The following is a 12,705-nucleotide window of genomic DNA, read 5'->3' on the forward strand; positions in this document are numbered from 1 at the left end:
TTTCCTAAATCAATTAGCTTTAGTTGATGCATGGCTTTCACGGATTGGGGGGCCTCTTTGTGCAATATATACAACACAAGAGATACATCCCATCATATTCAGTTAACTGAAGCATTGAAAATGAGAAATGAGTGTAGTAAAAGAGGAAGTCGGACAATGTGTACTTTGAGTCACTGTAATAAAGCAGGCAGACAGTGACCTGAAAAACACTCGAGTGTTTTTCTTGCAGATTCATCCTTGTTATGTTTAAGGCACTGGACATGGACTCAAAAGTGTTACTCTAGATGTACTCATGTTTTTACGGTGTGCAACTGTGCTTATTTTTTTTAAATGATTCGAGATGTTTAGGGGCCTTAAAGCGATAATTGATCTACGGCAGACTTTCTGCAGCCGTGCTCCGTACCTGTGACTTCCATTTTAACAGAGAGCTTTGGGGGGCATGAGGGGGGTGTCAGTCCACCATGAGAGGCAGTCATACCTTGGTCACCGCCATAGACTTCCAGCATGCCGCTGTTCAGGGCCACCTTTGAAATAAACAGGAAGAGGAAGACAGGAAAGGATGAGATGAACTCTAGGAGCATGTTTCATTGTCATTTATATTTCTATTAGAATATAGTAGTATTTGTATTTGTTTTACAGAACAGATTATTTTCTCTATTTTTTCTCATTTCTCTCCTTTTATGTTTTCAACTCAGGCCCCGGGATTGAGCATGTGAGTGTATGTTATGTACGTGTGGATAAACATGTGGTTATGTATGGGATCTAATCTCAGAAGTCCCTGTCACTTGCTGACATTATAAGACCTGGATCAGGCCGATCACACTTGTTCTGACATTTTGCACACGCAATATTTGACAGGTGCACTGTGCAAGAGAAAGCATCACCTGTCAGGGTTAGCCTCCTGCTGCATCTGCTCAACACGGTGCATTGTACAGTCAACACACTCCTCATACACACATTGAAAGACTAAAAATGATCCGTATTAGCTGAAGAGCTGGGCAGATACAGTATTAGACTGTTAGCTTTGCTTTGCTGTGCATGTACGCCGTTATCTCAGTAGAGGAAAATCATGCTTATCAAAAATGAAAGATTGCTACAGTCCCTTGACTCCTGGTATCGTAATCACTTCAATCCATTCCCATCTGTGTTCGTGGATATGTTGACACGTGAAGCGATGTGATGCATAGCACTGTATGACTAATTAAAATCAATTGATCCGTTTAAGCATGGTATCATTTCTGAACAAGCCCACTGGGAGTTGAGGCATTAGCCCAATCTGATGCCTCACTGCGTTGCTGAGACATAATCTGTCTTGTATTCTCTCTCTCTTTCTCTCTCTCTCTCTCTCTCTCTCTCTCTCTCTTTCTCTCTTTCTCTCTCTTCCTCCTGTATACTCAACATGCACACTCCCTCTCTTTTGCCCTCTATAACACTGGACTCCTCTCCATCGCTGTCTTTTTGTGTGTGGTGGAATGCAACGTGACAGTTTCTCTTTCACTGACGCATTCCTCTCTGGTGAGTTCAGGTGTTGTTATAATCACCGCTCAAGCAGTTCTTTGTCCAGGCTAAGCATCAGCAAAATGCTGCCGAATTTCTGCCCAGTCAAAGAAACACAGCGAGCACTTGTATCCCTAGACACCTGTGTATGCATTTTTATTCCTTAGCTAAATTGCACTTCTTAAGATGAACATGAACTTTTTCCACATTTGCATATTATATGCATTTCTCTCTTTGTTATCTAGTCACATTACTCTTTCTCCCTCCTGTACTTTAGTTTTGACCCTAAAGTGCCTATGAGAGAGAGTAGTGGAGGATATGTACTGTATATGAGGCCTTCACTCATTACAACTCATTTTCTGCATACCACTCAGTTCCCTGATTGTATTAGGTGACTAATCTGTATTGTTACACAGCAAAGAACATAGTGCCGTTTAAGCCTTTTCCCCCACACACACATATCATGAACTTTGACTCTTAGTTGGATTTAATCTGACCTCACAAAAGACAAGCTCTTTTTTTCCCCCATGCACATCAAGAATCGACATTTCAGGTTGCACTTCTGATCTTTCTAAAGAGATTTATCAAAGCAGACTAGTCTAAAACCTCCACTGATTTGTGTTGCTGTAATTTAATTAATTAGAGTCTCATCATTTCTTAATTCTTATTCTGTAATTTTCAGAAAATGTTCATATTAATAGAAATGACAGTGGTTAAATTCGATTTTCAGAAGCAAGCTCGCTGATCCACATACTTAAAGAATGAATATAATTCATACTCACATTATTTTGCATTATGATGCTAGGCTCCATACACTCCAAGCTCCCATCATTGAACCCAGATTCAAATCCAATGAGATCATCAATAACTTCATCTACTGGAAACTAAAGGAAAACATTGATTACAGTGTAGCGTATTTGCCATGCTCAAATGTCCCTTTTTAGCTTTATCTACAAAGGTTAATAGTCATTAAATCAATGAAGAGTAGAACAGTGCAGAGGAAAAGATATGCTGCTTCCTAATCCAATAACAAGCATTTCATCATCTCCACACAAGAAGACTGCAGCATGATGGAAATGCCTCTTATCAGATTAGTGAGACCTTTTACTTTGGTATTGATCAGTGATACATGTTTGATGTTATTGATGAATGGTGTGGGGAGAATGGGGGTTGGAGCATGGTACTCACCTCAGTGTCGTGGCTGTTGGCGAGGGTGAAGAGGGTGACGGGACTGCCAGGTGTGCTGTTGTCGCTGACAGGTGTCATATGGCCGTTGCGCATGACAGGCATTGTGCCCAGGGCCTGGCCTGGGTGTGGGTGGGCCTGGCCAGGAAGCTTGGTGCCTAAAGTCAGGTACTGTTTGACCTGCTGGGCCTGAGCTTGGTGGAGGTGGTACTTGGAGGTCTCCAGGTGGTTCTGAACCTGTGGATTGAAAGGCATGGTCAGTATTACACATTGTACTTTCAGGCTTATGAAGTTTACATTTTGCACAAATAACATGGAATAGTCATTTTATGAGAACGCACCATATAAACATCTCTTATTAACTTTTTTTTTGTTGGTTTCGCTAAAAACAGATTTATCTTATTACAAAACATTTAAAATTCTGTAATAAAATGCTAGGATGTAAATGGTAGTCAACTCCCTCCAACCTGATGTCTGAGGCCATTTCTCAAGCTGAATCTTATGCCATCCATACCTGACCTTCAGCCACAGATAGTTTCAAAAATACAAATCACAAGTCAAAAAAAATATCCTTACACTGGCAACTTGGGCTCCGTCTCGCATCATGTAGTAGCTACAATCAGATAAATGTGGCATTCTCAGAACCCGCGTGTCCTCTGCAGCTCTGACAAGGAACTCTAGTAGGATCCCAGGCTAAAGTTATCTGCTGAGTGAATACGTTGTGACTCTCTCCTCCTCTACAGCACTCTTTATAAACCGACTGGGTGTAGTAAAAGACCTAATTAACAGGGAGGCTGGCTTGCCCTTTTATGGCCTAGTGTGGTAATCACCTCAAACAGAGAGCCATCAGAATACTGATCTGGTTGGTTTGATCACCATGGGATTCCTGTGTTTTGTCTATATTACCAATTCAAGAGGACCGCCTTATTCTGTTTGTGCGACGTAGCCAGTCCCCAAACTGTCCCCCTACAACCCTCTTCCACTTCTGCTTCAGGGGCTCGAAAACAAATGCTGCTTGTTGTGTGTGGTTTCTCACTAACCCCAGGGCTCATCTAAGACACAGCGCTCTGAGGACCCATTGTCCTCTGTCAGTTCTCAAAAACTAACTGTCAAGAACCGAACCCTTATCTTATTTTAGTCCATAACACATCGTAAAACTATATATAGGATGGACGTATTCACTTTTTGAGAGACCAGAATGACCCCGTTTTGTCTTCGTGTTGTCTGAGTTCACAAAGGGCCAGCTGTGAAGTTACCCAGTGGCAGCTGAGGCTATTTCTAGAACATCCAAAAATAACTTTTATTGCCATGGGACTAAAAATATACTCAGTGAATGTCAAGCTTATTTTGTCTAATTTGACATGACCTTCTGAAAAAATGACTTTACAATCAGCATTATTTGTATGTTGTAATGTTGAGAGTTCTTTCACTTCTTTCACAGAACTTTCTGGAGTTCACATCTCTCTTTTGTTTTGTTTTTTGTTTTTTTCACATGAATCAGATTTTTCTCTGTAAGAAAAGGTTGCCCAGTGTTTCAGGATGATATGTCTAGTAAACTTGGTGGCAGGGATGTTCACGCTGCCAGTGGTTTTGGAGGAGTGAATCCTTTCCTGTCTTGTATTATTATAAATGTAAGAGATACAGATATAGTAATAGGAATTTGAATCCAGCTGCAGGCCTGGAGAATGACATGTTATGTGTGAAGGTGTGCAATCATGATATCATGATAACAGGCTAAAGACTGCGATTGAGCTGATGAGTAATATATAAATATATAAAATATTTTGAAAAGTTTGAAAAGCCTTCAGTACTGCAAAGAGAATGTCTTATATGCTTCTTCACAGGAAAAAAAAAAACGTTCTGTTAATTTTCTACATCTAGTAAACCGATGCAAAATTGTATTTGCAATAGAAAACGACAGGTTTGCCTAATTTAAGAGTAGTTGAGCTGGTAGACCTCCAAATATAGAAACACTACAAAAGGTTTTTTTTATTTCTTTTATTCCATATGAACTGTGCAACAATACAGAAGATTTTGTCCCGGGTATGCACAACTGTAGCTTCATAACTTCATTTTGCTTAATGAACTCACTCAGATAAGTAAAGCTGCACTGGCTGTGTGCAGAGATAAGCTGATAGGACAGAATAAACACACACACACACACACACACACACATACGCACACACATACACACACATACTTTCACCAGTGTAATAGGACAGCCTCTGTCTTAAAATTATGTCTCAAGTTGTGCCCTTAGGTTTAGGACACTGCAAGTCATATTTACACCCAGGAGTTAAATATTAAGGTACTAAAAATATTGGCATGCTGCAAACTTGAAATCTAATTACTAATAAGATCTCCTGCTTAATCTCCATCCACAGTGTAATTATATTTCATGTCTTGCGCAAGTCAATCCAGCAGTTTGTTCTTTAATATGATATTCCTAAATTCCATGAGAAGGAATAATCTCTAAAGAGTGACAGACGTAAATAAAGGACTATTTGCATTACCTTATTGATTTCTCGCTTCTAGAAATGTTAGTCCAAAAACCAGGCTTCCAGACAGGCACTGAGTGTGAACTGGAAGTGGGAATGTAATCTATATTATGGTGTAGACGTTGCTCAACTGTTTCAGTATTAGCCAAGTTCTTGTTTCACTTCAGGTCAAGTTATGAAACACAAGGGTGGGTGATTATCACTAACTGTAGAAATCATGGACATACCTTAACACCCACAGGACATCAAATAAACTTCTCTCAGCCTGGATACAGTTTTCATGGCACATTATACAGCACACCTAAATGTACATTACTTGTATAGAATGAATATAATTAATGCTATATGGTTTGTTCTCAAGAAGTGTATGGGACACATTGTGTTCAGTCAGAGACACACAGAATCGTTGCACCACAAAGTTTTCTAAAGGGAAGAGAAAGTACAGCAGGAATTAAAAAAAAAAAAATGTGAAATTCATTAACCCAAGTTTTCTCAGTTTTCCTTCCTATTTACTTATTTGCATATATGTTTTTATTTACATATTATTTTACATATTTATGCATGTAAAAGTGTTATATAGTGCAAATATATCACTATTATTATTTTTATTAGTATTATTAAAACACTTTAAACACTTTTAATATTGTAAGGATGCCCGTCTCATCAAGTAAAATCACATTATAAGCTAAATCTGAAATCCAATAAGCACTTTATTCTTCCTATTTTTCTTCCTACAGATGAAATTTTATTTGTTTGTGTTTGCTACTAATATATATATATATATATATATATATATATATATATATATATATATATATATATATATAAACACACACACACACACACACACACACACACAGTACTGTGCAAAAGTTTTCGGCACATGCAAAGAAATGCTATAGAGCAAAGATGCCTTCAGAATAATTTCATTAAATGATTCTACATTTTAAAGAAAAATGCGGTAAAGAGCAGTAAACTCTAATAAATGAAACAAAGTCGATATTTGGTGTTATAAAGCCTTCATTGTGTATTTTGTCTGAAAAGAGTCTCTTACCCAATATGCTGCTTTCTTTACTGACATACAAACATTTTTCTGTAACATTTAATTTTGTGCTAGAAAACTAATGCTTGGGAATTTAAAATGTTTTTTGTTCTGACTCGATAATGTAGAAGTCATAAATTAATAATCTATAACTAAGTTTGTACTAATAAAATAAGGTGCCTAAAATCTTTGCACATCACTGTTTATAATAGGGCAGTGGTAGCTCAGTTTGCCTTATATATATATATATATATATATATATATATATATATATATATATATATATATATATATATATATATATATATATACATAAGATTTTTTTGGAACTGTATATGTTTACATATATTTTCAATATTTTAATACTTCAATATGTTCGCAGTATAAGTGATTTTTGTGTAAAAGCCATGGTTTTGTGAAGATAGTTTCAGTATCGTATCGTTATCAGGAAAAAATGGTATCATCTTTCATATAAATTATACATTTACATTTACATTTATTCACTTAGCAGATGCTTTTATCCAAAGCGACTTACAAATGAGAAAAATACATGCAAATACAGTCCCCTCTGAAACTATTGGAACAGCAAGACCAGTTTTTTTGTTTGTTTTTTTAGACTGAAGACGTTTGGGTTTGTGATCAAAAAATGAATATGAGATGAGAGTTTAGGATTTCAGTTTTTATTTCCTGGTATTTACTTCTAGTTAAACAACATAAAACGTAGAACCTTTTGCATCAAACCACCCAATTTTAGGCGAGCAAAAAATATTGTAACATGTGACTGACAGGTGTTTCTTATTACCCAGATATGTCCTGCTAGATTGATTGTTTAAACAATAAATAGCTCTGAGCATCTTCTCTTGGTTTTAGCCTTCAGTTTCACTGAAGACTGCATTTGTCATTAAAAAGGATTAACCAATATGAAGACCAGGGAGCTGTCTATTAGAGAAAAGCAAGTAATTTTGAAGCTAGGAAAAGAGGGAAAATCAATCAGAGGCATTGCACAAACATTGGGCATATCCAATACAATAATTTGGAATATCCTGAAAAAGAAAGAAACTACTGGTGTACTGAGCAACAGACACCGAATGGGTCGGCCAAGGAAAAACAACAGCAGCTAATGACAGAAACATTGCGGGAGCTGTGAAGAAAACCCAAAAACAATAGTCAGTGACTTCACCAACAACCTCCACAGGGCAGGGGTGAAGGTATCACAATCCACTGCTCGAAGAAGACTTCGAGAGCACAAATGTAGAAGCCATACCACAAGATGGAAACCAATCATCAGCAGTAAGAGTCGGAAAGCCACATTGGAATTCACAAAGAAATACAGAGTTCTGGAACCAAAATTAACTTCTACCAAAGTGATGGAAAGGCCAAAGTGTGGAGAAAGGAAGGATCTGCTCATGATCTAAAACACACAAGCTCATCTGTGAAACATGGTGGAGGTGGTGTCATGGCTTTGGCTTGTATGGCTGCTTCTGGAACAGACTCAGTAATCTTTATTGAAGATAATGTGTGATGATAGCAGTAGAATGAATTCAGATGCCTACAGAAACATTCTGTCTGCCATTTTACAGAGAAATTCATCCAGATTGATCTGGAGGAACTTTATCATGCAGCAAGACACTCATCCAAAACGAACTGCCATCTCAACAATGGCCTTTATCAGGAGGGAAAAAGTGGAAGGTTTTAGACAGGCCAAGTCAATCACCAGACCTTAACCATATTGAGCAGCATTTCACCTCCTGAAGAGGAGACTGAAGGGAGAAACCCCTCTAAACAAACAACAACTGAAACAAGCTGCACTAAAAGCATCACAAAAGAAAAAAACAACAATTTGGTGATCATTGAGTTGGTGGCTTGATGCAGTTGTTGAAAGTAATATTTTTAAAGTGTTTTTTGTGTGAAAGCCATGGTTTTGTGCAGGTTGGGTTTTAGCTGGGTATTTTTCCCATAATTCCTAGTACTTCAGTTAAAATCATTTTAAAGCATAGTAGGATGGATATCAATATTGACTGATGCTCAAGGTTTCAGTATCAGTATCGGGGTAACTGTAACAGTGTCAGGTATATTCACATTATAAGTGAAAAACTGAATGAAATTTATAAACATCAAATCAGTTCAATAACTACTTTATATTAATAATGCACATAAACAGCCACAACTGAGGAAATACCATGTTCAGTGTGTGTATTTTTTTTTTAAATTTACAGTCAGGTGAACTCATATAGCTAGAAATTTTTTCAAAATCTCTGCAGCCTGTTAGTTCCCCATTGCTAACACACACGCACACACACACGCACACACACACACATGCATTTACACACGCACATAGAGATACACATAAACCTCATTAAGGTATAGACTTTCAATACATAACCAAGCCTTGCAAATAACACAGATCTCTCTCTGTCTGTATCTGCAGCTACCTACCGGCAGCAGCTGGACCTCAGTGAGGGAGATGACTTTGACTACACAACGATGGCTCATGGCTCCAGCAGCAGAAGTATTCAGCTACACAACCTCTATCTTTGACACACAATCCCAATGTCTATACACTGAAACCTCAATGAAGAAGGAGTTGCAGTGAGTCAGCCTGCTGGGTATGCAGTCAGGAACGGAAAGTAGAAAGATGTGTGTGTGTGTGTGTGTGTGTGTGTGTGTGTGTGTGTGTGTGTGTGTGTGTGTGTGTGTGTGTGTGTGTGTGTGTTATTTTCCTGAACAGTGTATGTTAAAAGCCAAGCCAGGGAAGGAAGACATGACACATCAGCGTTCTCAGCACCCAGGCTTCCTCTGCGAGGTTTTACTCCACCACTAACTATTAGCCAAAGGCCTGACAGAGGCAAAATTTTTCGATGGCTGAAAGCAGAGGAACAAGGGACGAACTGGTTGGGAAGTGGAGGGGGGGTGTTGTGTTCTAGGATCTTTCCTTTCTGCCTGTACACATTTTCTTACTCAGCACATTCCAGTCACAGGTTATCTCCCTGACACACACCTCTGTGCAGAAAGCACACTCATGCACTATATACAACATCACATAAACACGCTAGCAAAAAATTATTTAAAGGGGATTTCCTGGCACACATACTCATTCACTAGAGGTCACATGGTGCATGACATTGCTCTGGATACAGAACATGGAAGAGTGAGGGTTTGAGTTTGTATCTGAGCACAGTAATAAGAAAATCCAGATGGTTTGACAATATTTCAGAGACATTGGGGATGCATTTCCACAGCATGGAAAACATTATGCTGTGTTGTATTTTAATCACTGAGTCATACTGAATTTGATCAGTGCACAGCTGATGAGGCTTGGGTGATAATAACAGCCATGAAAAGGCCGTAATTGCGTTACATGATCAACAGTGTGATGGATGACATTGCAGTCATTACACTTTACATGCCTGATAAAGTGTAGAGCTCTTTCCTCAGCGTTCAGATGCTGTATTTTTTTTTTATTGCTGAAATTAAATATTTCTGCGTTTTTGTTTCTTGAAATGATAGAAATGCTGAGGAAGGTTTCTGACAATACACAAGAAAGGCTTTGAATATGCACAGTGTTGTACTGTGCATGTTTGTGTGTGTGTGTGTGTGTGTGTGTGTGTGTGTGTGTGTGTGTGTGGCATGTGTAGTGATAATGTTCATTTTCTCGTTTGACAGTTGAAAGAAGGCGGCGATACAACATCAACTACAGAATCAAAGAGCTTGGAACTCTGATACCGAAGTCCAATAACCCGTAAGTGGCACCTCCGCCCCCTCACTGCTTCTAATCTATTCATCTAAATTCATCTGTTAGCCTATAAATAACCTCAAAAACAAATGAAATATGGAAGTGCACAAAATATAAAACTGCCCCTCTTCCTACATTTATTCCTATGTTTAGCCGTGCCAAAAGTACTAGTTAGCCATTTTCTCATGTCCCAGCATGACAGCTCACCTTTGTTAGTCCCGCACACAGCGTGCATAAAACATGAGCTACTTCCTGTAAAAGTTGGTCTGCTTCTAAGACAAGACTTCAAAGTCCAGCTCACACATCTGAGGTCTGTTTTATCCAAGTAGAAAAGGAATGCATAATAGCAGGTGCACTTTAATGATTTATATCAAAATTAAATATTACACCAATTTTTACTTTATTACGGGAATGCTGGTCCGTTCTCTCCACTGCATTTATCAACAAAGAGTAAGATACATATATAAAATGCATATATACACATATTATGTAACAGATCTAAAATGCATATATAGACATGTACTTTGGTGTATAGAATATGAAACGATGAATATGATTTTTATTTGTACCCGTAAACAGGCATTACATGTGCAGGTCATTTTCAAATAATTACAACAAGACAAAAGAACATTACATGCAATATGTGTTATATAAACAGCTTCATACACTGCTAAGAGGTTTTTGTATGCTTGGGCAGAAAACAGGAAGTCAGTGCAGCCAGACTTTTCAGAAATGCTGCAATTAGCACTAATGTGATTTTTGCCCTAAATCAATTAAACTGTGCCCGTGTCAAAGCCAACAAGGCAAGCCGTTCAGAGGAACACCTTAGAGGAATGCTTCTCTTCTTTCCCAGCTACACAGCCAGATCTAATTGTGGCCTTAGGACATGCATGCCAGTGATCAGATCAAGACTGCCGCCAGCAACTGAAATACATGTTCGTAGACATACAAGGATCCATAAAATAAAGAAAGCTAAGGTCACAGCAAGACCCCGCTCCATAAATTACCTTTGATAATCTACAAAAAGCATTGAAGTGCCTCAACACTGCGGCAAAAACTGCAACTGAAAATCATCACTCAGACATGCACACTCAGCGTTAGTTATTATGCACGTGTACATGTCCCACATCCTCATTTTTGTCATTCAAGTTTTAGTTGTACTAATATAATCAAAAGACTGCATGATTTGTCCATAGTTTATTGTTTAATGAAGTACAGTCAGTCATTCATCAGTTCATCCAAAATGATCATGTCTAGCCATTTAATTTGTGTACAATTCCGTCTCCAAATTTATATCTTGCACTCTAAAAAAAACGGGGGGTGTATAAAGCGTTCTCAAGTTGGTTTCTCTGGGGAACCTTTGAAGGAGTTCATATTTACTACATATTGCAATATTTTGAGAGTCTGCTCAAAGCAGTGCATTTGTGAATTCCCATAATGTCCCAATATAAGCAGTAGAAAGAGAAACTATAGAAACAGAAGATTTCCCTTTCAGATTCAGAGCAGAAACCCTTTAGTAACCTCAAACACATGAGAAACCCTTTTCCAAGAGTGTGTCTTATATTTGAAGGCTTAAAAATATATATTTTTTTATCTTTAAGCCATCAAATATAAAAGCACATTACTCGTTTGGTTGATGTTTTATATCCAGTTCAGCTTACAGTTGAGCAGTTGAAGGTTAAGGGCCATGCTCAATCAAAGACTGGTATTTTAACTCACAACCATTAGGTCAGGAGTCTGAAGATCCACCACCACACACATTCATTGATTTTGACCTAACATACATCATATCTCAAAAACATGCAATGTGGCTTAGTTATGCTAAATTGTCCCTAGATGTCAATGTGTGTGCATGGTGGCCCACACAGATTTGCCGTCCTATCCAGGGTCTATTTCCGCTTCATGCCCACGGAATACACTCCAAACCCAATGCCACCCCGTGAATGAATGAATGATACACACACACCCTTTTCATTAAGATCCTGTTTAAAATCTTCCTAAGTTATTTAAAAAATTTATCAGAGATTGTTTACTTTTCAGGCAACATTAATTGTATTAGTAGGAGTATAAACATACACACACACACACCTCCACCCTGATGCCACAAACAGAAAGTGATTATAAATGGCCCTGCACTTTCTTCCCAACTTATTCTGCCAGTGTGCCCCAAAGATGTCACTTAAAACAGCGGCCTGAATCTGTATGATGATCCCAAAACTATAAGGAAGAATGTCACATACAAGTTATATTTTCCTGTCATGTGTAATCTCCATTTTAAGATTTCAGTGTCATCCAGGATTCTCACTGTTTCTCCATTCTGACCCTCCCCTGTGTACTGGTCCCACTTCAAATTCTACAAAGTGACCAGACCAGTGTGTCATATGTCTTCCCCTCACATACCGGGTCCATAAACAGCACTGAGCGCCTGCAGTACAGAGGCTTATGGGTAAGCTGTTCATTTAAAAGGAGCACTTTATCTGGACTTAGCCAAATCACTGGCTTCTAACAACAAAATGGATTGTTACGGTCTGTGCGTAATACCCTAATGTGGAGAGATTTGGTATGGTCAAGAAGAATATGAATGTCAGGGTTCAGCACAGGAAGAAGTTGAGATGGTTTTATGGCTTTTTGGACTACATTGTTTGATTAAAGCTTTTATTTTTTTATTGCAACTGAGTGCAGCACCAGGAAAGCATGAGTAGATGCATTCACTCTTTCAGGAAAAATACTGCAAACAACATGTTTACACT

The 12,705-nt window shown here is 38.3% G+C and overlaps 1 protein-coding gene across 6 annotated transcripts in view; it reads right to left on the bottom strand.

Moving 5' to 3' along the window:
* Nucleotides 1-12,705, bottom strand: part of tfec (transcription factor EC) — a 40,417-nt gene that overhangs the window by 4,322 nt on the left and 23,390 nt on the right. The window contains exons 1-4 of one of the 6 annotated variants that reach the window (XM_017494607.3): nt 8,659-8,845; nt 2,686-2,919; nt 2,280-2,381; nt 404-524 (exon numbers count right to left, since the gene is read on the bottom strand). In XM_017494607.3, the coding sequence (XP_017350096.1) occupies nt 404-524; nt 2,280-2,381; nt 2,686-2,919; nt 8,659-8,715 (514 nt within the window). In that variant the 5' untranslated portion in view covers nt 8,716-8,845. Of the gene's footprint in view, nt 1-403; nt 525-2,279; nt 2,382-2,685; nt 2,920-3,258; nt 3,546-5,195; nt 5,295-8,658; nt 8,846-12,705 lie in introns of those variants that run through there. The other 5 variants (XM_017494609.3, XM_017494606.3, XM_017494608.3 and 2 more) reach the window with 5 other exon arrangements.

This window comes from Ictalurus punctatus, chromosome 19 (genome assembly GCF_001660625.3).
Source record: "Ictalurus punctatus breed USDA103 chromosome 19, Coco_2.0, whole genome shotgun sequence".
Taxonomy (NCBI): domain Eukaryota; kingdom Metazoa; phylum Chordata; class Actinopteri; order Siluriformes; family Ictaluridae; genus Ictalurus; species Ictalurus punctatus.